This window comes from Hyperoodon ampullatus, assembly GCF_949752795.1.
Source record: "Hyperoodon ampullatus genome assembly, chromosome: X".
Lineage (NCBI taxonomy): Eukaryota > Metazoa > Chordata > Mammalia > Artiodactyla > Ziphiidae > Hyperoodon > Hyperoodon ampullatus.
This window is the reverse complement of record NC_136913.1, coordinates 59,962,861-59,990,105: the sequence shown is the minus strand read 5'-3', so window position 1 is coordinate 59,990,105 and position 27,245 is coordinate 59,962,861. Positions and strand designations below refer to the sequence as shown.

Sequence of the window (27,245 nt, the reverse complement as noted above, 5' to 3'; positions counted from 1 at the left end):
GGGAAGCCCCCAGCTTTCTTTCGATTTCCAATTGTGTGGAGTATCTTTTTCCATCCCCTCACTTTCAGTCTGTACCTGTCCCTAGGTCTGAAGTGGGTCTCTTGTAGACAGCATATATATGGGTCTTATTTTTTTATCCATTCATCCAGGGCTTCCCTGGTGGCGCAGTGGTTGGGAGTCCGCCTGCCGATGGAGGGGACACGGGTTCGTGCCCCGGTCCGGGAGGATCCCACATGCCACGGAGCGGTTGAGCCTGTGAGCCATGGCCGCTGAGCCTGAGCGTCCGGAGCCTGTGCTCCGCAACAGGAGATGCCACAGTGGTGAGAGGCCCGCGTACCGCAAAAAAAAAAAAAGACTTCTTGACAGTTCAGCAATTTAGATGACTTTATGAAAATTAATTAATATTTTAAAGATATTAATGCTCTTAAAATAAATTCCAAAATCATTGGGATATAATTAACCATAGATAGCTATTATCTTTGATAAGAGTATCTCATTTTTTAATTGTTTCCTTGTTTTTCAGCTTTGCAGGCAATTACTCCTTCAGAGAATTTATTAAGAGCTGAAGAACAAGAAGAGAATGATGTACTTACAAATAGACGTTTAGTTGTCACGCTCCTCGGTTCAGCTGCTGAGTTTGCTCTACAGGTAATTCTTATGTACCCATCTGTGAGATTTTTACTTCTTTTCCATTTTCAGAGACAATTAGAATGGAATCATCATCAGTTAGGCACAGGAGAGGCCTTTCTTTACCCTCTATTTTGCCTCATTATTTTCACACCAAGCTTTGTTGCAGAATTGCTTTATTTCTCTCCATTGCTTTATGATGTAGAGAAAAGTAAATAAAACAAAGTGAGGTAATAGTTTTGAGCTTAAAACAACAGAAAAAACAAGCATAGCAAAACATTAACTTTTATTAGAAACTTGAGATTTAAAGTACTATACCATGCAAAAAAATAGTCATCTATTTGGAAACTTATCTTTCTCATCAGTTTGCAAAAAAAAAAAAAAAACAGTTTAAATCTTAATGGACCTTTTTAGTTTGTAACCAGAAAGCGACTTTAGTTTAGAGGTAATAAATACTTGCACCTCCTTTGTTTACTTGCAAAATTCTGGTCTTAGTAATATACAGGATTAGGAAAAGCATTGTAGCAACTGTGGAGCTCTTGGACTAGGTGATAGACCGGGTTTGAATTCTGGTTCTGCCACTTAAGTGCTTCCCTTCTTTGAATCTTAATTTCATCATTTGTAAAATAAATATAATACCTAACTCCAGTGTTATTGTGAAAATTAACTAAGAGTATGGCTGAAAATGTGATTTGTAATGAAAGAAGCTTGATCTACACATATAGTGTTTCTGTTCTTATTAATGATATACAATCTGGCCACAGCCGTCTCTTCTACTTTATCTCATATTACTCCCCTGTATCATCATTATAGTGATATAAGCCACCGTTACGTTAGGCACAGGATCTAGAATGGTGGAGGCACAGGCCCTCTATAACTCCAAGCAAATACAGTGTCTCTCAAACAGGCCAGTCACATTCCTTTTTCTGTGTCTGGTTTATACCATCCCATCTTTTAAGAAATGTTCTTATTTAAATGCCACCTTTTCAAAGTCCAACTTAAGATTTCCTTCCGCTGTAGAGACTTCCCAAATCAATTCCAGTCCTCATTGCTCTCTTTCTACTCTAAGTTTCAGTAATTTTTAACGTGTATGCTAGTTATTTGGTCTGTATCCTATATACTGCCTTATGTTGCTAATGCATGGATTGTCTGTCTAACTTGACTATAAGATCCTTCAGGGCCATATTTCTAGTACCTAGCCCAATATCTTGCCCAAAGTAGTAGCTGAATACAGTTTTGAATGATATGTGTTTTGATGTTAATGAATAGGATAATAGACGTCCTGGCAGAGGAAAAATATTTGGCAGATGTAGATACATGATGTGCTTGTGCAGGAAATGAGAGAAAAATCTATAATGGGGAACCCAAAGGCAAATATCTTTTTAAAGGAAGGTTTATAAAGTTACATTTGATGGAAATCAGAAGAAAGCCAATGGAAGAATTATGGAACTATATTTCTGAAAAGGAAAATCATTTTAATAGAGGAGAAAGAATCAGGAAAAAAAAAAGCCTCAAGTAGTTTGAATTAGAAGATGGAAGGAAGGATGGATGAGCCAAACGCAGGAAACTGAATATATCTCTACAAAAGAACAAGGGTGGAATCCAGTTTTTACTTACTGCAATTGCTTTGCAAAAGGCATTTCAAGTGCTAGTGAAACTATCATTCATTCAGCAAATATTTATTGAGCACCTGCTAAGTGCCAGGCACTGTTCTAGTCTCTTGGGATAAATTAGTATACAAAACAGTGATACACCTTCTTGGAGCTAACATTCAAGCAGGAGGAGAGAAGATAATAATAAGCATAATAAATAAGAAATTATATAATATGTTAGAAGTTGATAGTAATATAGAAGAATAGAGCAGGATAACAAGGATCAGGGATGGGAGTGGTCTGGGATTGGTGTGAGTTATTTTTTTTAATAGGGTGGTGAGGATAGGTCTCATCGAGGAGATGACATTTGTACAAAGACTTGAAATTGTTGAGGGAGTTAGCCCTGTAGATATATGGGGGGAGTGAAGAGGAAGAGTATTAAAGGCAGAGGTAACAGCCAATACAAAGGCCCTAAGGTATATGTCAAGGAAGCCAGTATAGCTAGAGTGAATAAAGGGTGGGATTAGTGAGAGATGAAGTCGGAGAGGTGATAGTCCGGATTATGTAGATCCTTGTAGACCAGTGAAAGGACTTTGACTTTTACTCTGAATGACATGGGGAACCATTGGAAGGTTTTTAACAGAGCAGTGACATGATTTGACTTTCATTTTGACAGAAATACTCTTGGCTGTTATATTGAGAATAGACCATAAAAGAACCAAGCAAGGAGACCTGTTAGGAAGTTTTCAGAGTAATCCAGGGAAAAGATTAAGGTGACTCAGATAAGGGAGATAACAGTGAAGGTAAATGATAACAGAATTTGCTGACAGATTGGATTAAGGGTATAAGAGAAAGAGACTGGGTCATCAAATGGAGTTGCCATCAATTGAACTAGGAAAGGCTGCAAATAGAGTACGGTTGGGGGGAAAATCAGGAGTTCAGTTTGGACATGATGCATTTGAGATGTCTATTAGACTATCCAGGTAAAGATCTGAATAGTCAGTTGTATATATGACTCTAGAGTTGTGAAAGAGGTCTGGGCTGAAGATAAAAGTTTAATAAGAGTCATTAATATATAGATGGTATATAAAGCTATGAGACTGGGGTGCCACCACCAAGGGAGTGAGTATATATGCAGTAGAGAAGAGGACCAGAGACTGAGCCTGAAACCCTCAAACATTAATGGTTTGGAGAAAAGAAGAGGAACCAGTAAAGGATAATGAAAGGGAGTAATCCATGAGGTAGGAGAAAACAAGGGTGATGTGGTATCTTGGAAGCCAAATGTGTTTCAAGGAGGAAAGAGTGATCAACTATGTTGAATGTTGCTGATAGGTCAAATACAGTGAGGACTGAGAACTGACCATTGGAATTTATAATATGGAGTTCATCAGTGAGTTTGACAAGAGCAGTTTTGTTAGAGGTAGGACAATCACCTGATTAGAGTAGGCTCAAGAGAGAATTGAAGGAAAAGAATTGGATACAATAAGTATAGACAATTCTTTAGAAGAGTTTACTACAAAGGGAAGAAAAGAAGTTGGGCAAGAAAACAAAATTTTTTTAAAAGTTGGGCAGTAGTTGGTGAGAGAAGTAGGATCAAGAGGTTTGTTTGTTTGCTTGAAATGGGATGAGTGAGAATGTTTATTTGCTAATAGGAATGACCCAGTTAAGAGAACAAAAATTGACAATGTGAGAGAGAAAAATGAAAATTGTTAGAGTAATGTCATTAAATAGGCAAGAGGTGATGGATGCAAGTGTATAAGTTTAGGGTTTGGCTCTAGGAAGAAACATGGATAGTTCATTTATGATAGCAGTTGAGAAGGCAGAGTATGTGGTGTGGTTCCTGGTGTGTGAATAGATGTGGTAGTGGGAATCTGTGGAAGTTCTCTTTCTGACTGCTTCAGTTTTCTCAGTGAAGTAGGAAACAAGGTCACCACCTGAGAGTGAGAATAGGAGAGGAGGTGTTGGGTGTTGAGAAAAGAGGATAAGATATCAACTAATCATCCAGAAAATCAAGAAAGTGAATGGCAAGGGTAGTGTGGTATGCTTGCCTTGTAGCAGTAAGGTCCATTTGATGAAGTTTTAAAAACAAAACAAATGGTTGTACAGGTTTTTACCCAGCTACTTTCAGCTGCATGGATGCAGGCACAAAAGTCACTAGAAAGTTGAATTTAACCAGGCTTATGGTTTTGCCAGATGAATACAATGAAGCAAAAGAGGGGCAGGAAAATCAAGGAACAAGGGAGTGATTATAATTAATCCCCATGGAATTTAAACTGGATACCGAGGAGGACTTTAAGGGGATGAGGGATGGTGAAATATTAGTAGTATCAATGTATTGGAGATCTTAATGCATTTGAAGGATTGCTTGAGTGGTAGAGGGAGTGAATTAGAAAGGTAGGAGATGGTAGAATACATGAAATAGAGCAGGGTACAAGACTAGAGTGAGGGAGTGAGGCACCTAGAATTGGTCCATGCACAACCCTGAGAATGAGTGTATCCATAAATTGTGTACCCTAGGAGCCTCACTTGCATCACCTGGCTTTTAGTGATGACAGTGTCCAGTGAATGACTGTACTAGTGAATGGCTAATATAATTGGCAGAGTGGAATTCAAGGAAATAAGAGACTAGGATATTAAAAGGATCATCTGTCTGTATAATGAAAATGCCAAAAATTGACAGGAGTATATTTTGGAAAAAATAACTGTGAGTAGTAGATAAATCATTAAGAAGTGAGAAGAAATGGTCTGAGAGCAGTTCACCGTAACAGTGAAGGATAATGGGTGATACAGTCTGGTGACAGGAAATTCAAAGCTGGGGGTTTTAGGGAGCAAGAGGGAGAATAATTTTAAAACAGCAATGAAGAGCAAAAATGATGCCTACGCCATCTCCAGGTCTAGGGAGATGAAAGAAAAACAGCCACTACTTGAGAGGGCTTCATTGGAAGCAGTGTCCTTGGAGAAACCTAGATTTCCATTAGAGAAAGATTGTAGAGGGAACTTTCTGGGAAGAGGTTGCTCATAGAGGAGACTTTATTGATAATGGACTGAATTTCAGAAAGCATAGTGGAAGGTTTGGAGGAGTTGGGGAGAAATGAGAAAAGAGGACAAAAGGGATTTACAGAGCCTTATGTGGATTAGGGTGCTGGAAATGAGGGTGGCCTCAGAGTCCAGGGTTCTTTTGGCTACTGCTGACAAACAGGAATAAAGAGCACAGTAAGATTAGTCCTATTGAATTCAAGGAAGTGTTGGCAAGGCTATGAGTGTTTGTGGATAGGGAGGAGTGGCTTTCTGGGGCCAATATGAACCTGTTCTATTTTTGTCAATGAGTTGTATCTTCATTCTACCATCTTGCAGTAGCTCTTTTGAGAATTCAAAACAAACAAGTTCAGATTTTGTCTTCCCCTTAATGGACAGGAATATAGATAACATTTTGTAAGTATCACTTTGAGATGTAATTTAACATATTATATTTGTCCTTTTTAGAATGAACAGCAAATCGTGGCAGGAAAAGTTTTGGAATATTTAGCTCAATGTTCAAAAGACGGACAACAAGTCCTTACAGCTTTAAAGTAAGTAATCCACATCCTGTGGATGTGAAAGGATCTCCTCTGTACATGTTACTCTTGGTCTATAAACTTTGCCAAAATAGTACTGATGGGATCAAGCTGAGTCAATGCCTACAATACCAAGTGGGTTTTTTTCCAGCTTTATTGAGATGTAAATGACAAATGGTGGCATTGTGTAAGTTAAGGTATGTAACCTGGTGATTTAATACACATTCGTATTATGAAATGGTTAGCACAGTAAGATTAGTTAATGCATCCATCACCTCACAAAATTACACACTGTGTGTGGTGAGAACATTTAAGATTGACTCTCTTAGCAACTTTCAAGTGTATAATACAGTATGGTTAACTATAGTCACCATGCTGTACATTAGATCTTTGGAATGTATTCATCTTATAACTGGAAGTTTATACCCTTTGACCAACATCTCCCCATTTTCTCCACCCACAGGCCCTGGCAAACATCATTCTACTCTATTTCTATGTGTTTGGATTTTCTTTCTTTCTTTCTTTCTTTTTTTTTCTTTTGTTTTTTTTTTCTAGAGATTCCACATATAAGTGAGACAATACGGTTTTTGTCTTTCTCTGTCTGACTTATTTCACTTAGTACAATGCCTTCAAGTTCCATCTGTGTTGTCACAAAAGGCAGGATTTTCTTCTTTTATTTGGTTGAATAATATTCCTGTTTGTGTGTGTGTACATATACCACATTTTCTTTATTCCTCCACTGATGGACACTTAGGTTGTTTCCATGTCTTGGCTATTGTGGATAATGCTACAGTGAACATGGGGGTGCAGCTCTCTCTTCAAGATAGTGATTTCCTTTCCTTTGGATATATACCCAGAAGTGGGATTGCTGGATTGTATAGTAGTTTTATCTTTACTTTTTAAGGAACCTCCATGCTGTTTTCCACAGTGGCTGTACCAGTTCACATTCCCATCAACAACGCACTAGGGCTCCCTTTTCTCTACAGCACTCATTATGTCTCATCTTTTTGATAATAGCCATTCTAACAGGTGTGAGGTGATATTCCATTGGGGTTTTGATTTGCATTTCCCTGATGATTAGTAATGTTCAGCATCTTTTCATGTACCTGTTGGCCATTTGGATGTCTTCTTTGGTAAAATATTCAGGGGCTCTGCCCATTTTTTAATAAGATTATTTGTTTTTTGCTGTGGAGTTGTAGGAGTTCCTTATATATTTTGGATATTAACCCCTTATCAGATATATTGTTTGCAGACATTTTCTCCCATTCCATAGGTTGCCTTTTCATTTTTTTGATAGTTTCCTTTGCTTTGCAGAAGCTTTTTACTTTGATGTAGCCCCACTTATTCATTTTTGCTTTTGTTGCTTGTGCTTTGGGTGTCATATCCAAAAAATCATTGTCAAGGAGCTTTTTCCCTGTGTTTTCTTCTAGGACTTTTATGATTTCAAGTTTTATATTTAGGTCTTTAATCCATTTTGAGTTAATTTTTCTGAATAGTGAAAGATAGGGGTCCAATTTCATTCTTTTGTATGTGGATATCCAGTTTTCCCAGTACCACTTATTGAAAAGGTTATCTTTCCTCCATTAAATATTCTTGTCTCCCTTGTCAAATGTTAGTTGACAGTATATATATGGGTTTATTTCTGGGCTCTCTGTTCTATTCTGTCAGTCTATGTGACTATTTTTATGCCAATACCATGCTGTTTTGATTACTATAGCTTTGTAGTATAGTTTGAAAACAAGAAATGTGATGACTCTAGCTTTGTTCTTTTTCAAGCTTGCTTTTGTTGTTCAGGGTCTTTTGTGGTTCCATTTGAATTTTAGGATTTTTTTTTCTATTTATGTGAAAAATGCTATTGGAAATTTGGTAGGGATGCTTAAGGTAAAAAAAGATACCAGTTGAAACTGATCTTTCCCTTTCTCTGTTTGTATGAAGGAAAATGGTTTATCAAAAGGGAAATTTTACATACAATAATGAGACAGAGGAGGGTGAGGTTAGGACATGGTAACTCCTAATGATGTAACTGAGAATATGCCAGTGGGAAAAATAAACCAGGAGGGTTCTATAGTGATTCTCCCATTGGTCAACTATACTTGAGGCCACACTTCTGGAGGGAAATGGAGTCACAGATATAAAAGTATCAGAAGGAGTCTTGAGATACATACGTTTAGTCAGATAAATATCTAAAATTATTCTGGGTGATTGATGGTGTTTTTTTCTTTTTAAAGATTTTTAGGATTTGAAACTTTACAAACTACCTTATTTTGTCAGTTTGTCATCATGCCGCCAGATCCCTTCAAAAAATATTCATCCTAGTTTATGTGGAACCCAAAGGCCAGTTCCAGGTTCCTTTATAGAAAGAAAAATATAAAAGACTTGTACACTATATCTGATGTTCTGGCAGGTGATTTGGGGCAATTATATAAACTGTGGAACTATTTAAGAATTTGTCATAAGCAACACTTTCATTTTAAAATTATTTTATTAAATTACTCTTCCAAAATTACAAAGTTGGTATGTTTTCATTGCAACCATTATGACATACAAAGACCTATAAATAAAATAATCTCCTTTTTTACCTCTCTTTTCTCACTTCTGCCTCCTGGGCTAATCAAGATTAATAACTTGGTATATATTCTTTCACATATTTCTTCCTAAGCATCACTTTTTATATTTATCATACAGGTGTTTGCTTCGTCTTGTTTTTCCACAAGTTTCTCAAATGCCAGAATCTGAAAACAAGTAAGTTATAATTCAACAGAAATGATGTATTCACTGTTAGAAAAAATATAACAACTTTCACTAGAAACCTTGTATTGAGAGATATATAGTATACTGGGTAAGGTCAATATAGGCTCTGGGGCCAGTCTTCCTGGGTTCATATTTTGGCTCTGCCACTTACTAGATATGTAACCTGGGCTCTGTTTCCCTATCTGTAAAATGGGTATAATAATAGTACCTACCTTATGAGGTTGCTGTGATGACCTGATGAATAAATACGTGTAAAACACTTAGAATAGTGCCAGGCATTTACCACGCCCTCAATAATGTTCATTATGATATTGTGTGTGTTTCCCCCTTTCTTAACAGGAGACTTAAATATAGACATAGCTCTTAGCTCTTACTTTCCCACAGAAACATAAATAACTGGGTTGGCTTGTTGATTCTGATTCTATATCAGCTCATCTGGGAGTATTCAAATATCTTTCTGCTCACAGTTTCTATGGCATAAGATATAAAGAACTTAACAATTCATGGGAGAATTGGGTCACCCATATTTCATTCACAAAATTCACTTCCTCCTAATGATTTAAAAGAAAACTCTATTCAAGGTCTTGACTAGGGATAACTTTCAGAGAAATACCACCTATCTCTATTTTCTCTACTTGGACAAAAACTCTGTAATAGTGTATCACTACTTCATTTTTGCTTTGTATATTTATACCTGGAGGCGATATATTTTTTTAGCTAAATTCTTTGGGAACTATCTATGACTGAGAAAATATTAGATTGATGACATAACTTTTTTCATAATACAAATTTTACCCAGACATATATGGTAAGTTTTGCCCCTTCTTTACAGGCTCTATGAATCCATTTGAAGGGCACTCAAACTAACTAAAACAAAAAAAAAGCCATATTGAGATAATTGAAAACTTGAGTAATGACCAAATATTTGATATTAAGAAATTATTAACTTTTAGGCATATAATGGTAGTATAGCTATGTTTTTAAAAGGATCCTTATATCTTACAGACACATCCTAAAATATTTATGGATGAAATGATGTGATGTCTGGAATTTGCTTCTACAAACAATAAATGCTTGAGAGGGTTTGGAGAAAAGGGAACTCTCTTGCACTGTTGGTGGGAATGTAAATTGATACAGCCACTATGGAGAACAGTATGGGTGTTCCTTAAACTAAAAATAGAACTACCGTATGACCCAGCAATCCCACTACTGGGCATATACACTGAGAAAACCATAATTCAAAAAGGTCATGCACCAAAATATTCACTGCAGCTCTATTTACAATAGTCAGGACATGGAAGCAACCTAAGTGTCCATCAACAGATAATGGATAAAAAAGATGTGGCACATACATACAATGGAATATTACTCAGCCATAAAAAGAAACAAAATTGAGTTATTTGTAGTGAGGTGGATGGACTTTGAGTCTGTCATACAGAGTGAAGTAAGTCAGAGAGAGAAAAACAAATACTGTATGCTAACACACATATATGGAATACTTTAAAAAAAAGTTCTTAAGAACCTAGGGGCAAGACGGGAATAAAGACACAGACCTACTAGAGAATGGACTTGAGGATACGGGGAAGGGGAAGGGTAAGCTGGGACAAAGAGAGAGAGTGGCATGGACATATATACACTACCAAACGTAAAATAGATAGCTAGTCGGAAGCAGCTGCATAGCACAGGGAGATCAGCACGGTGCTTTTTGACCACCTAGAGGGGTGAGATAGGGAGGGTGGGAGGGAAGGAGAGGCAAGAGGGAAGAGATTTGGGGACATATGTATATGTATAACTGATTCACTTTGGTATAAAGCAGAAACTAACACACCATTGTAAAGCAATTATACTCCAATAAAGATGTTAAATAATAATAATAATATGGGAGAAGAGGGGGTAGGTGGAGGTATCATTAAAATAAGATTGATGATGAGTTAATAATTATTGAAGCTGGGCCATGCATACATGGGGATTTATTCATCTGTTAAATTTAAGAATCTTTGAAATTTTCAACAATAAAAAGTTAAAAAATGAAATAAACTCAGAGACTAAATCTTGATAGCTAATAGATTGAAAGAGCTCCTCAAAGGCTAGGACTATGTGTATTTATCTTTGTATCTCTGGAACCTAGGACAGTATCTAGCACATAATAGCCACTCAGTTTATTTAAATGGCTGAATATCAGTTCTTTACAAGAAGATCTTATATTGGATTTAAAAGGTGCTTCATATTCCATGTAATTGTGATGCACAGTCAAATCCCACTCATTAAAACTAATTTAAAGATGGGGAAAAGGAAAGGGATCTTGTTCAAATTAATGACAAACTTTAATTACAGAATATTTTATAAATATACCTTTATTGTTCTCAAGTAAATATAGTAATAAAGCACATCTACTAGCAGTGTTTTCAAGTAGAGGTCAGGACCTGATTTAACAAATAGATTAGACTAACTTATAAAAGAAAAAAAAAGCCTAATTCAATGGGAACAGTCAGAGAATTGAGTTCTAGTTTCAGCTGTTTCACTAACTTCTGATTTACCTTAGACAATAACAACTTACTTAACTTCTCTAAGCTTTATTTTCTTCACCTATTAGATAAAAGAAGGTGAACTGGAAAATTTCTAAAGTTCTGTCCTCTTCTAAAAATCTTATGTTTTTCAATTACAGTATCTACCTAAGTATTAACAATTTGTGTGCTACAATTTTTGAAAGCAGTTTGTCTCTTAAGTAGATTATACATCCCTTTCCATGTCCTCATTCTTATTTGTACTATTTATTTGCATTAATGGACCCTCCCTAGATTATTTTATATAGTCACTGAATTAAATAGTGAAGTCAACTTTAGCTCAGCTGAAATTCAGATTAATAAAATTTACTGTTAGAAGTTACTTTATATAAAGCAGATGTTTAATGTTTATCCCTAACAAAGCTGCTACTTTTCCTGAAGCACAGTCTGTATTGTATAATACTAGACATTCTCCTGATAAGGCCAGTCTTATAGTGTGTTCTACCCTACTTACTATAAACTTCCTTAGTTGAGTTTGCCGATACTTCCATATTCAATCCTTTGTTTAAGCATAGTGGGATGTTTTTCTCTGTTAAAATGTATGTTCCCCCTAAAGAAGCTTAACAAAGGGTCAAGAGACCTAGGTAGTAGCAGTCTTGACATTGCCATTGCGTAACCTTAGACAGATCATCCCGCATTTCCAGATCTGTTTCCTCATCTGTAAAATGAAGGGTATGGATAAGTGGTTTTTAAACTATATTCCTTAGAAACCTGGAAATTCTGTGGCACTGCCTCAGGGGCTTCCAGGAAGCTGAGGCTCTAGGCCTCCACCTACCACTGGTTCAACCAGAGCAGGTACACTTTTGTCTCTTCTTGTATATTAGACTTTTATAAAATTTTATTTGAAACACAGGTTCCAGTTCCCCCTCTTCAAAAAAAACCAAAGCTTGAAAATCACAGAGATCACTACCTGCTCTCAAATTCTGTGACCCTGTAATATAAAACCTTATCAGTCATTGAAATCCTTTGCTTGAGAGTAGGTGTAGAAGGGGAAGAGAGAAAAAAAATATGAGGACATTGGAGATGAGGAACAGTATCCTATAATGAGGAAAAACAGTGTTGAAATGATAGGCTGGAGCCTTGAACAACAAACTTCACAATTTTACATTTTCCTTGAGCTGCTCTCAGGCAAATATAGAGTCTCTTTTTGGTACTTTTCTGTAGTAAAGCTTTGGAACAGTATGAAAATACTCTTTTCTTTATTTTTTAGAAAGAAAGAAATGGATAGACTTTTGACTTGCTTGAATACAGGTAAATATCTCCTTGGTTATTTTCACTCCTTCATTTTGCCTCTCTCCTCTATTAAATTCTCCAAGTACATTGAGCACACTGACTCGGGCTTCGTGTTTGAGTTAAGCTTCATGCTTTTACTAACACTTGTCACAGCAGTATACCTGTTTATTTATTCACAAGCAGAGAAAAGTTTGTCATCATTAGCATTCATCTCCAAATGTGATTTCACCTCTGTTTTTATTCCAGTTTCTTAAAAGACATTCCCCTTCCTTCCTTCCTTCCTTCCTTCCTTCCTCCCTCCCTCTCTCCCTCCCTCCCTCTCTCTCTCTCTCTCCCTCCCTCCCTCCTTCCCTTCCATGTCTATTGCCACTTGGTCCTAACCTAGAAATTGAACAGGTGAAAAAGGGTCAAGACAAATAAAAATATTCTGAGCTCTACTAATTTTCATGTTCTCTGAATCAAATTCAGATTGTTTACTCTGTTGTTTTGAAGCTGTCCATCTGTCTATCCAAGTCTGTGTCATCTCCTCTATCTACTAATTCCTCCCTATCCACTTCATTCAGCTAACTTCCTAGCTACATTGCATTCCTTTTTCCAACTCCATGCTTTCTTTCTTAGTGTCCCTTTTGCCTAATAGGTCTTCCAATTTCTACTGCCCGTGTACCTATTTCCTTATGTCTAAAACACACCAAAAACTCCATATCTTAGAAATTCTGTTCCATTTATTGCAGTAGTTCAATTTTATACCTCAAATACCTGTCAACAGGGTGTAAATGTAGCAAAGTGGTTTAGAAACCACAGCTTTTCAAAAGAGAAAACGTTTTCTGTTGGCATTCTTATCTCTCAGAAGGGCACATGAGTATGTAATAAATGCTTTCTGATGATGACGGCACATTCTGGTTCCATACTGTGCTTGCTGTAGGAGCACAGTAAATATTATGCCAACCTATCAATACTCTTCCAATCCTCAATCTCCTTTTCAGTGTTTTAAATGATTATTCCTCTTCTTTGTTTCCTTACACGTAAATCATATCTTTCTACCTCAGGTGGTGAATGATTGCTCTAATTAAAATTCTAAATCTCTCCAAAGGTGTGTTTGTTCCCCAGAGTTTGAGTTAACAGTTTCTTGGAGCTTGGTAATGCTTTTTGTCATTTAAATTACTTTTGGTATGCACCCATGCACATGCATAGAAAAAGAACTTTCTAAATTCAAGCTCATGTTTGACTGTTTTTAAAGCGGGATTAACAACTTTGCTAGAGTATAAAGTAAAAGACCTCAATATCAGATTTTCCTGTTTGACTGCAGCACTCCCGAAACTTGTTCAGTATTTTGATGGAGAAGTCTCGACTTCAGGCTCAAGGACTAATGAAGCTCATTGGTTTCGAAAAATGGGTAAAAGGAAATTCTGTGGCTATGGGAAACATTGTGGGGCGGTAGAATCAGACAGATGTGGATTCAAATTCTGGATCTTCCATTTGTAGCTATGGGTACAAGGATAACTTGCTTAATCTCAGTTTCACTATTTATAAAAATGGGGACAATTATACATACTTCATAGGGTTATTATGGGTTTTAAAAGAAACAGTGTATGTACCTGGGGCATACTGTGTACTCACTAAATACTAGTTTTCTTCCTTTTCCGTAGAAATGGATCTAAGAATAAAATGATGAATTAGAACTACAGGTCCCCAAGGTTATGCTTCTAAACTTGGTCTAGAATGCCCAATTTGTCTCTAAATGTGATTCATGAAAAATAAACTACATGCAACAATATGAATGAATCTCCCAAAAATAATGTTGAGCAAAAGAAGCCAGATGTTGAGTATATACTGCATGGTTCCATTTATATATAGTAAAAAACAAAAACAAAAACACAGGCAAAACTAATTGGCGCTGTTAGAACTTAGGATAGTGATTACCCTTGAAGGGAGTCGTACTTGAAGAGGGTAAGTGAGAGTGCTTCTGGGTTTCTGGTAATGATCAAGATTTTCCTTGATCTGGATTGGTTACATGGATATATACACTTTGTGAAAATTCGTCAAGCTGTACAATTAAGAGTTGTGTAATTTACTTTATGTAGGTTCTATTTCAATAAAAATGTTTACGAAATTGTGGAGGTAGTTACTACAGTGATAAGTAAGCAAGAGCAATTAAGCATCAATGTCACAAAGTAAACTGGTTCTACATGGACCTTTTTCTGCTTTATGGGGTTTACTGGGGCTCTAATCTAGGAGAAAAGGGAATAAATACAGCAATCTGGCTTCTGGGAAACATGCAAATAATGGAAAATAACAAACATTTAAACTATAGAAAGGTTTAATGACTTTGACCTTTTGGAAGTTTGAAAAGTTATTTTCTAGTACTTGTTTCACTGAATTTTAATTTTGATTTTCCAAGGTAAAGATCATACTGAATGTTGCCTACTGGGGGCTCCACCAACTGAAGTCGGTGAACTCCTCAGTGTGATCCTCATTTTTTTAGATGGATTTGTGCCAACTAAGAATTTATCATACGTCCCCAATTTAAAAAAATCCAACACTATCTCCATTGGCCACTGTCCTAGAATTAAAGATTGGAAGTGATAGAAGTCTCTAAATTTACCTGGAAAAAACTTCTCTGAAAACCTAAAGTTAACTTCTTTTAACCACTGAGAAACCACTCATTAGTGTGTTAATATTAAAGATGTAGGTAGTGGAGATTATAATGGTACAGATTTAAACAGTAAATTTTCATAATTATGTTATTTCATGTTAACTTTCAGCTTGGAACTTGGCTGTGCAATGTGACAAAGACCCAGTGACAATGAGAGAGTTTTTCATAATTTCTTATAAGGTAAGTCTCTTCCAACAAGTATCTCACATATGGATGACAACAAGGATATGACCACTATGGGTATAGTCAATGACTAAGTATAGAGTGAGATTGGCTTTTAATCTAGGAACTTTTAATATATGTTTAAGCAGGAATGACCTAAGGAGAATTTGATCCCTATAGGGTATAATATGAGAACATGAGGCAGGTCTCCCCATACCGAAATATCACAAACAACCATCATGGAGCCTAAAGTTCTACCATAAGAGACTTATTCCTTTATCTTTGAAGGAATTTCAGTCTCTCAGAACCTACATCAAAATATAACTGTCTTTAGGAGGGAATACTCTAAGAAGTTGTCAATTACCAAAACATTAGGAAGGGTTATGGGTATAAGTCTATAGGAATATTGAATAGGTATCTGGGGACAACAGGAGGTTAAAAGGATGCTACGAAGCTTGGACCTACTTTATAATTTTTCCAACAGGTTTTGTGTGTAAGGATTTGTGAGCTTGTTTTGCAGTTACAAGCCTTTTAAAATAGTTGTTATCCTCCAAGGTAGAGGTTAAATGCCAGAAAGAGGATCAGGTATTGATTAGAGGATGAAAAGAGAGGTGGCAAAGAATATCCCTCATACACATTCAGGAGTATGCAGTCTGATATGTTGAGGTAGATTAAATGTTTTAGAACTGGAAAGAACTATAGAGATAATCTAGCACAACTCCCTCATTTTATATACGAGTCACCTGAGATGTACAGAGCTTGGGTGTCTTGAAATGCTATTAGTTAAATGATGGTGATGATTATGATCACTAAATATTTGGGGAGATTAAGAAATAATGTTTGAAAGTTTAGGTATAATTGCCATTTTAATTAGGTGAAATAAATTAGCTTTAGTTTTGACATTCATGATAGCACTAGTCGGATTCCATGTTAGAATCAAGTAGCTTAGAATTTTACTGTACTACAAAGCTGGGAGGTTTGGGGGTTTTTTTGAGGTTAATTTGTGCTTTTATTTGCTAGTATAACTTAACTACAGTGGCCTGCAAACTCTTTTGATCTAAAAAATACCTTTTACATTACAGTCCAACAAACACACACACATATATAATATGCATACATATATAAGTGAAACAAAAGTGTTGCCAAAAATGTCTACCCTGAGTGTTAATTCTCTTTTTTTTTTGGAGACTTTTTTTTAAAGCAGTTTCAGGTTTACAACAAAATTGACAGGATGGTACAGAAGTTCCCCCATATACCCCGTCCCGACACATGCGTAGCCATTATCAACAGAGTCGTACCTTTTTTTTTTTTTTTGCGGTACGCGGGCCTCTCACTGCTGTGGCCTCTCCCGTTGTGGAACACGGGCTCCGGACGCGCAGGCTCAGCAGCCATGGCTCACGGGCCCAGCTGCTCTGCGGCATGTGGGATCCTCCCGGACCGGGGCACGAACCCGTGTCCCCTGCATCGGCAGGCGGACTCTCACCACTGCGCCACCAGGGAAGCCCCCTTTCCTTTTTTAAACCAAGGACAAACTGCATTGACACGTCATAAAACCAAAGTCCACAGTTCACCTTAGGGTTCACTTTATTGAAGTGAGTAGTGTTGCACGTTCTATGGGTTTGGACAAAAGTATAATGACATATATCCATCATTATAATGTCATACAAAGTATTTCACTGCTCAGTAAAAACTTCTGTACTCTGTGTATTCAGCTCCCCTCTCCCCCCCAAACTCCTGGCAACCATTGATCTTTTTATTGTCTCCATAGTTTTGCCTTTTCCAGAATGGCATATAGTTGGAATCTATTTTTTTTCCCTTGAATAAAAAGATTCAAAGTCTTTATGTCTATAAGACCACTTACGGCCCACTCATATGTGGACCTCACTGGCTCTAGGTGGCAAACTTCCCCACTAAATACTGTAGCTTTTCTTCCAATATTGAGACCTGTCCCACTGGTCCTACCCAGAAGCCATGTGGAGCTACAGCGGGGTATGTGTTGGGTATTTGTTCATAGGAAGGCCACAAGTTTGTGCCCCTTGTCACAATGAACTCAGATTTCTGTTGGGTGTGTTGTAAACAGAGGAGCCATTTCTTCAGGCCCCCTGCTCTGAGCACACCCCATGGGATTTTTTTCTAAAGCTGGAGGACAAGGTTTAATGATGAGGTTATGACTAATGCCTGTCAAGATTTGACATTGTCTCTTTCAACCATGAACAATATAGCTACTAATTTCAGTTCTATTCAATGCAAAGGGGAAATCTATTTGCCAGGGGGAAAATCACTTAGAAATTACAACGTAAACCAAGAAGTAAATCACTAGATAGAAATACAGGGCCAAATGACAGTACTTGTCACTGGGAAAGATAGGAAAATTGTGAAGAAATGAAGCTTTTTAATCTCTAGAAAGGTGCTAAAAAACAATAGAAAGTAATAGAAAATTAAAACCGTAAATCAGTGTTATAGTCTATATCATTTTTAAGGTGAGATGTGCTTTTCCAGCTGAATTTTGTCATTCAGACAGGATTTTGCTGATTTTCATTCTGATTGTTTGTGTTCACCTGGCAGAATTCTCACTATTCATTGATGTTCTGGTTATTTCTTATCAGCTGTCCCAGTTTTGTCCTTCTGATCAAGCAGTTCTGATTGCACAGAAAACATGTTTACTTGTGGCATCTGCAGTTGATCTAGAGCAAGGGAGAAAAGCTTCAACAAGTTCCGAACAGGTAATGTGCAACCTTCAGGGAAAACACAAGCAATTCAGTGTGCTGTTTGGTATGTTTGCTTTCCCTGATACAATTTTTTTGATTCTCTTTAAAGAATCCTTCCCTCCATTCTAGCAACATCTTGATTTCAAAGATTTGTAATGGCTACTTCCTTCCTAAGGAAAGGTCACATTTGGCTTGGCCTCTTCCTTTTTTTAAAATGCCCCTTGCCATGGACCATTTTTTCTGAATCTGTTTTGAAATATTCTTTTTTTTTTTTTTTAGTTTCTGCTTTATAACAAAGTGAATCAGTTATACATATACATCTGTTCCCATATCCCTTCCCTCTTGCGTCTCCCTCCCTCCCACCCTCCCTATCTCACCCCTCTAGGTCGTGAAAAAGCACCGAGCTGATCTCCCTGTGCTATGCGGCTGCTTCTCACTAGGTATCTACCTTACGTTTGGTACTGTATATATGTCCATGCCTCTCTCTCGCTTTGTCACAGCTTACCCTTCCCCCTCCCCATATCCTCAAGTCCATTCTCAAGTAGGTCTGTGTCTTTATTCCTGTTTTACCCCTAGGTTCTTCATGACGTTTTTTTTCCTTAAATTCCATATATATGTATTAGCATACAGTATTTGTCTTTCTCTTTCTGACTTCACTCTGTATGACAGACTCTAGGTCTATCCACCTCATTACAAATAGCTCAATTTCGTTTCTTTTTATGGCTGAGTAATATTCCATTGTATATATGTGCCACATCTTTATCCATTCATCCGATGATGGACACTTAGGTTGTTTCCATCTCCGGGCTATTGTAAATAGAGCTGCAATGAACATTTTGGTACATGTCTCTTTTGAATTATGGTTTTCTCAGGGTATATGCCCAGTAGTGGGATTGCTGGGTCATATGGTAGTTCTATTGAAATATTCTTTATCTTCATCATCTCCCTGTGATCACATGTGGTCCATAGGAGTGTCTTCTCTATTTCTGTTTCCTTTCACACATCCTCTAAGGAAGCACTCATTTACTTCCACAGCTTTGATAGCCATCTGAAATTATTTAGTTGGCTTGTTTTTCGTCTCTCAGTTGCATTTGCTTTCTTTGGCCCACATTCTTAAATATTTTATCATTAACTCAATTTTAACAAGAAGAAGACAGAATTCCTACTTTGGCCTGAATTCCACTCTCAGCTTAAACCTTACCCCTTTTAGGAGATACCAACATCAACATCTTGCTCTCCCATCTACCAGAGTATTCTTTGGTTTGCCTTTAGTTCTTTACCTTCCTTCTTTCAAGCTAAGAAAGTTGTCACCAAGTTGGACCACTAGCATTTTTGTATGGTTTTAAGTTCTAGGTCTCTGCTTTTTTCTCTTCCCTAGACAAAGAAAACATCCCAATTTCCCATACCTACCAGCTTCTTTTCTTTCCAGTTGGTATAAAATCCTTCTTGGTGCTTATTCTCTTCCTTCTGTTAATCTGTTCTTTTATATGATTCTTCACATCTGGAACAAACTCTTAGCAGATCTCTGCCAACATATTTTCTTTCCTTTCTCTTCCTTGTTGAGTTCAACTCGAAAAACATACGAGTACCAAGCACTCTGCTAGGTACTGGGGATAAAGAAGATAAAGTCGTTGTCCTGAGGAGTAAAGGGGCCTCTTTTTAGAAACCTCTCCATTGTAAAAGAAGATGAAAAAACGAATCTATGAGCCTCAGAGCAAAACCAAAACAAATATTTTGCTTCTTAACAAGTAAGGATGTTGTCGAACTCAAGTTCGTATGCCCCACACACAGTGAGGCCAAACAAACTGGAATGTCAGAGTTTGGAGCAGAGAAAGGCTTATTGCAAGGGCCATGCAAGGAGAACAGGTGGCTCATTCTCAAAAGACCCAAACTCCCCAATGGATTTCAGGGAAGAAGTTTTTATATGTAAAATTTGGGGGAGAGGTGATGCAGAGTGTGTAACCCTCCTCTGACTGGTTGGTGGTGAGGTAACAGGATGGTGTTCCAGGAATCTCAATCATCAGCCTTCTGGTTCCAACCAGTCTGGGGTCCAAATACTTGTGCTCAGCCTAAAGTTATCATCCTCCACGTGGGTGGGGGCCTTAGTTCCTGTAGAAGAACTCAGAGATATATATCAAACTTTATCCACATCCCCCAAGGAGGAACCAGGACCACCATCCTGCACTATTGTTTTTTTTTTTTCTGCATTCCCTCACTCTTCTAATTAGTAACTATTTGAATCTGCCCTTTGGAACTCAGGGAAAGTCTAGGAGGCTGAAAGCCTTTATTCTACAAACAAGAAATGGGGGAATGGAAAGGTTTTTATTCCCCAGGAGGGCCCCACAGGGTCGAGCTCTGTTTCAGTGGTATTCTCAAAATAAGGTCTTTTGCTTTACTAAGAAAACAATAACATCTTGTTTTCACATAGAGATTTTAACTTTTTAAAAGCTTTCCCTCTTAAGTTGGTAGTCCTGAGTCTTAAATTTGTGTCTCAGTGAATAGAGATCAAATTGACGTGAGGGAAATTTCACAAACTCTTAAGTATGATCCTTAATTATTTTGTTTGTTTCTAACACTGTTCTTTTTTTCCTGTGTTCTTTTTCTTGCACACACTTATGTTTCCTAAGAACTCTCTAACCTAGTAACCTTTCTATAATCTTCTTTGCTTTTGAAAGGATATCTGTTTAGATAATTGAAGATGTACTCTGCCTTTCCCCATGTTAGTCTGGCCCCTATGAGTTAGACCATGGTGCTCTTTCTCTAATGAAGATTTGTTGGATTCTATTATTTACATCTGTTCCTTGTTCTCTAAATCCTCATCAACTGAAGTATTTCCAGGTAAGTATATTATGAAGCAATATAGATAGACTGCATAATCCTATCAACTTTGCATCTAGTCTCCTGAGTATAAGCTGGGGAAAGTGAGGGATACTTTAAAATATATATAGTAATTGTAAGTTACCAAGGAACCACATCTTTTTCCTAGAACAGGACAATTTGTTACTGAAGGGGAAGCTAGGGAAGAGATCTGGTCTTCTGTTAATTACTTATCCTTCATTTCTACTTCTTTGATCTAAGGAAAGAACCAACAGGTTAGGCAAGGTATTGTGTGATCAAAAGATTTGAAAGGTGTGCTTGGGCCAAAGATGGGGATGCCTGATTTAAAAGTTAGTTACAATATAGCTTTGCTAAATTGACAAGAAAAGGGGTTTCCTGCTGAGGGCAGTTTCCTACAAAGAGCTGCTTACAAAGGTAAGCCCAAAACCTAATGGGGAAAACAACATTAAACCCCAAGGCTTAAAAACAATCCTCCTTGTCTTGGTGCCCCACATTTTGAACCCACTGGGGCTACAGTTGGGCCCCCAAGCCTCTAGACCCCACCTGAATGGCTCTGCCAGGTGCAGTACATGCTGCAGCTCTCACAAGTTAGGGTTCAGGCTGGAATTCCACAAGGTGGCTCTACTGGTCTGGGGTAGAAGGCTCTGTGGGGCATTGCCCTAGTGAGGGCTTTCTGCAGTGGTTCTCCCCTACAGAGGTTCTTTGCCTGGGCCCTGACGGTCTCTGGGGCATCTTTTGAAATTTAGGAGAGGGCAGCAGTGCCCCCCAGCTCTTGCACTCTGAATACTGGGGAGAAAACACCAAGCTGATGCCTTCCAGAGGTTTGCAACCTGTGCCTTCTGGAGGGACAACCACAGCAGCCTGTGCTGCACTTGGGGTGTCCGAGGAGCATGGTGTGGGAATTTGAGGAGCGCAGCCCAGGAAATGAGATGGCTCTGGGCCACAGTGGGCCCCTCCTTTGAAATCCTTCTGCCCCGCAGGCCCTTGCACTCTGGGCCCGTGATGGGAGGGCCAGCCCCAAAGATCTCTGATCTGCTGTTGAGGTTATTCTTCCTTTGCCTTGGACAATAGGTCCTGGCTTCTGTTTAGATGGCTGACCAATCTCCCCATTGTCTTGATGAATAGCTCCTAGCTTCTGTTGAGAAGGCTCATCCACAGCGATCTCCTTATCAATTCAGCCACACCCTTGGTGTTCTCTCCCTTTGACGCTTTCTTATTTATTTCAATGTTAACGGGCTAAGAATTTTCCACATTTTAAAATTCTGCTTAATTTTTTTTTTTTTTTTTTGGCGGTACGCGGGCCTCTCACTGTTGTGGCCTCTCCCGTTGCAGAGCACAGGCTCTGGACGTGCAGGCTCAGTGGCCATGGCTCACGGGCCCAGCCGCTCCGTGGCATGTGGGATCTTCCTGGACTGGGGCACGAATCCGTGTCCCCTGCATCGGCAGGCGGACTCTCAACCACTGCGCCACTAGGGAAGCCCCTCTGCTTAATTTTTGATTAACAATTCCACCTTTAAATCATTTCTCTCTTCTCACATTTTACTATAAGCATTCAAGAGAAACCAAGCCACTCTTCAACACTTTGCTTAGAAATTTCTTCAGCCAAATATCAATTTCATCGCTCACAAGTACTACCTTCTATAAAACGCTGGGAACACAAACACAATTCAGCCAAGCTCTTTGCCACTTTGTAGCAAGGATGGCCTTTCCTCCTTTCCTCTAGTTTCCAATGTTCCTCATTTCCATCTGAGACCTCATCAGAATGACATTTACTGTCCATATTTCTACTAACATTCAGTTCACAGCCACTTAGATATTCTCTAAGAAGACTGAGGCTTTCTCTACAGCTCTCCTCTTCTCTTTCTTGGTCCTCAAGAGAATTTCCCTTAACAGTCCGTTCATGGCAATGTAGACTTTCTAGCATGCACCTCCAAACTCTTCCAGACTCTGCCCATTACCCAGTTCCAAAGCTGCTTCCATATTTTTAGGTATTTGTTACAGCAGCACCCTACCAATCAGTACCAATCTTCTGTCTCAGTCCATTCAAGCTGCTATAACAAAACACAATAGACTGGGTAGCTTATAAACAACAGAAATTTATTTCTCACAGTTCTGGATGCTGGAAGTCCCAAGAACAAGGTGCCAGCATGGTTGTGTTCTCTGATGAGGTCTCTCTTCCTCCTTTATAGCTGACACCTTTTTGCTGTGTCCTCCCATGATGGAAAGTGCCAAGGATCTCTTTGGAACCTTCTTATAAAAAGCACAAATCTCATGTATGAGGGCTCCATCCTTATGACTTTAGCATCTCTCAAAGGCCCCACCTGCTAATACCTTCACCTTTGGGGTATGATTTTAACATATGAATTTGGGGGCATACATTCAGACCATAGCATCATAGCTTGAGCAGCATCGCATAAGTATTGGTTTGTTTGTTTTTCTCTTTTCATTCATTGCAAAATATTTTCTAATTTTCATTCTGATTTCTTCTTTGACCCATTGTTTATTTAGGAATCTATTGTTTAATATCCACATGTTTGTTTCCCAAATTTATTATTATCTATTATTATCTTACTGATTTCTAATCTTGTTCTACTGTGGACAGAGTACATACTTTGTGTGACTTCAAGTTGGTTTTTTTTTTTTTTTTTTTTTGTGGTACGCGGGCCTCTCACTGTTGTGGCCTCTCCCGTTGCGGAGCACAGGCTCCAGACGTGCAGGCTCAGCAGCCATGGCTCACGGGCCTAGCCGCTCCGCGGCATGTGGGATCTTCCTGGACCAGGGCACGAACCCGTGTCCCCTGCATCGGCAGGCAGACTCTCAACCACTGCGCCACCAGGGAAGCCCGACTTCAAGTTATTTTACATTTATTTGAAGTCTGTGTTGTGGCCTAACAAATGGTCTGTCCTGGATAAAGTGCCATGTGTGCTTGAGAAAGAATGTATTTTCTTCTTGGGTTGGTGAAATGGTATAAAAAAAAACTATATATAGTTTTATACAGTTGTTTTTTTAAAATGAGAAGAAAGAAGAAATATATATTTACACTTTCTTTTACAGTTACATAATTACCTTTATCAGTACACTTTGTTTTTTCATTTGGATTCAGATTACTATCTGGTGTCACTTGCTTTCAGCCTGAAGAACCTCTCTTAGCATTTTTATAAAATGGTTCTGCTAGCAAAAAGATTCTCTCAGCTTTTTTTAATCTGAGAATTTATTTTGCTTTCAGCTCTGAAAGATAGTTTTGCTGGATATTAGATTCTTGGATGACTGATATTTTATTTCATTACATTGAATATGTTATCCCACTGCCTTTTTAATCAAGATTCTGCATTTCCTGACATTGTCATCATACCTTCCTTCTTTAAGTGTGGTTTCCTTTAGTTGTTTGAACATATTTAGAATAGCTACTTTGAAATCTGCGTCTGCTAAGTTCCAACATTGGACCTTTCCAAAGTCAGTTCCTGTTGCCTACTTTATTCCTGTGTATGGGTCATACTTCTTGTTTCTTTGCATATCTTATAATTTTTTGTTGAAAACTGGACAGTTTGCATAATATCTTGGAACATCTTTGGATACTGATTTCCCCCCCATCTGGGACTTGCTGTTAATATTTGCTTGTTTATTTGTTTAGTGACTTGGCTGGGCTAGCTCAGTGCAGTCTATTTCCCACAGCTGTATAGTAGTATACAGCTTCTGATACTACTTATCAGAGATTACAGTCTTTGCCTTTGCAGTTATCCTGACCCCTCCCCTGAAAAGGGATGAAAGAAGTTTTAGCAGGGTTATTTTTGACTATCTCTTTCTGTGATCTCCCTGTTAAGCTTCTGAATGGGCTTCTTTTATTGGTATCACACACAGATGTAAGTCTTGACTAATTATTAGGTGACTGCTGTGTGTGTGTGTGTGTGCGTGTGTGTGCGTGCACGCGCGTGCACACGCACATGCATGTGAGTGTTTGAAAATGCTCTTTGGCATAAATTGCTCCACAGTCTGATCCAATTAAAGTAAGGCCCCTTTGAAGGGATAGGGAATCTTCTTAGCTTTCTCTTCCCCTGGTTCTCTCTGTAAACTTCTAGCTGGTCTACTGTTTAGCTTGTCGATATCATTAGTTACCAGCCTCCTCTTAATTGCCCACACCAAAATCTCCACGTTTTTTTATAGTGCCCTTAGACTCGAACTCCTCAAGTTCTATTTCAATAAAAGTCAGTCTCCTTAGGGTGACTACAGAGCTCACTCTTCTAATGACCTTCCTCTCCTCCTGAGCAGAAACTCTATACCACTGCTTTGAAACTAGAGGCAGGGACAGTGACCCATTTGTATCAGAGTGACAATACATCTCTATGAGTCAGGGCTAGGCAAAAGTCGTAGTCCCTAGCATTCTTGGCTTGCCTCTTCCAGCATGGAAACTCTATCTTATAAGCAAGCTGAGGTGAGGGCAACTGAGACCCAGTATTCTCAATTTGCAATGTCTCGTATGGGGACTGGGTAGAAGAAGAGAGCTCAAGTCTTCTCAGTTGTGCTTGTTTATAATAGAACTCATGCAATACAGATCTTGGGGAGGGGGATGAGAGATACTGGCAGCATGCCCATTCTGGTCATCCCTAGCCTGGAAACTAAAGATAGAGTGAGCCCCATCTTCTTGGCGACACCCACCTAAAGTGCACTTACATCACACTGAGCTTGGGGGAGAGTGAGCAGATCATGGCTCAACTGCTACAGGTACTCACTGTTCTTACTGAGACTTAGTAGATTTCCTGGAATAGATGTTTCCCCATTTGCTATATGCCCCCAGGGCAATTTCCTGAGACTTTACATGATTGTGTTTTAAAATTTTCACCAGTTATGGTAATTTTGCTGGTGAGAGGATCCATGGCTCTCCTCATACCACCATTCTGGAAGTGCTTCTCTTCTATCCGAGGTTATTAAAGAAATTGATAATGTTCAAGATTTTCTATATAATCCTCATTTTCCTGGAACATTAAGGAAAAGTAAAAAAATATATAGAGAGGCTAATATTTATATATAAATTCCAAATATTCAGTTTATACTTTCATTTTTCTATAGTTTTATTTTTAACTGTTTTTAGTGAAAATGATATTTTTATTTGCTTAAAGTTTGGTTTTGTTGAGACTAATTTTCTCATGGCTTTCTTACCAAATAGGCCATGTTACTGAATCGTGCACTTGATCAGATCCATAAATGCAGAGACATCTGGAATCTCATGAAAGAAACAGGTACAGTGGGACTGGGAGTTTGGTAACACAGTTATAAAAGGGGTTTCAAATCTTAATAACCTAGTCTTTATCACCAGAAATTTGTCCCACTGCAATACTTGATAACCAGTCAAATGATTCTTTAAGAGCTAGCTTTTCCCCATGGTATGTCTGTATTTTGACTCTTTGATATACTACTTAGAGTAAGAACATTTTTTACCTTGATTTTTATTGAAGTATAGTATTGAGTATAAAACTAGGACCATAATTGTTCAACATGACTTTATTGCTCCTAGGTCACAAGATTTGATGTCTAATTTAATCGTTTTAACTTTGACTAAATGTAGGGTACAGAGTCTTCCAAACCAAAATTATAATATCAGATACTGCTAACATTTTGTTATGAAATAATCAAAATAATAGTAAACCTTTTGAAGTTACATAGTAGCTTGCTACTGTTTCCTGATTAAGAATGGTATTATTAGATAGACTTTATTGTGTGCATCTGTTTCTGTTTTAGTTAGAATTTTTAAAGAAATCAGTAGATATTGAATTGAATTACATGCCTTTTAAGCTTCTATAGAGATAATCATATGGTTTTTCTCTTTTTTTTTTTTTTTTTTTTTTTTTTTTTTGCGGTATGTGGGCCTCTCACTGTTGTGGCCTCTCCCGTTGCGGAGCACAGGCTCCGGACGCGCAGGCTCAGCGGCCATGGCTCACGGGCCCAGCCGCTCCGCGGCACGTGGGATCTTCCCGGACCGGGGCACGAACCCGTGTCCCCTGCCTCGGCAGGCGGACTCTCAACCACTGCACCACCAGGGAAGCCCGGTTTTTCTCTTTTGAAGTATTAATATATTGAATTATAATAATAATATATTTCCTAAAATTGAGTCATTGTTGCATTTCTGGAATAACCCCTATTTGGTCATGGTGTATTATTATTTTTTAAAAGGCTGATGAATTTGGTTTCCTAATATTTAGAAATCATTGGTCTGTCATTTTGTGTGTGTTCATGCATGATATCTTTGATGGATTTTGATATCAAACTATAGGAATTATAAGGAAAAACATAAACACATAAAATTTAGCTCACCTCTCTCAATCTATGGCAGGAATTTAAAAGAATACAAACAATAAAAAGAAAGGATAGAGGATACCTAAATAACATTCTTAGTATGGAAGATTTAATAGAAATGTACTCTATAGCCTGAAAACATACTTTATAGCCTGAGAATAGAAAACTCATTTTCTCTTCATGTGCCCTTTGAACATTTACAAAATTGATCACAAGAAAAACTTGAATAAAAAAAAGAAAACGTGAATAAATTCTAAGACAGAAATAAAACAGAC

The 27,245-nt window shown here is 38.0% G+C and overlaps 1 protein-coding gene across 1 annotated transcript in view; it reads left to right on the top strand.

Annotated features, from left to right (window-relative positions):
• TEX11 (testis expressed 11) overlaps positions 1 to 27,245 on the top strand; it is a gene marked incomplete at both ends in the record, with an annotated part of 339,675 nt that overhangs the window by 240,501 nt on the left and 71,929 nt on the right. Inside the window, 8 exons of the mRNA XM_079728048.1 lie at positions 524 to 648; positions 5,703 to 5,788; positions 8,459 to 8,515; positions 12,299 to 12,339; positions 13,628 to 13,714; positions 15,084 to 15,154; positions 17,743 to 17,859; positions 25,844 to 25,916. Coding sequence (XP_079584174.1) covers positions 524 to 648; positions 5,703 to 5,788; positions 8,459 to 8,515; positions 12,299 to 12,339; positions 13,628 to 13,714; positions 15,084 to 15,154; positions 17,743 to 17,859; positions 25,844 to 25,916 — 657 coding nt within the window. The remainder of the gene's footprint in view (positions 1 to 523; positions 649 to 5,702; positions 5,789 to 8,458; positions 8,516 to 12,298; positions 12,340 to 13,627; positions 13,715 to 15,083; positions 15,155 to 17,742; positions 17,860 to 25,843; positions 25,917 to 27,245) is intronic.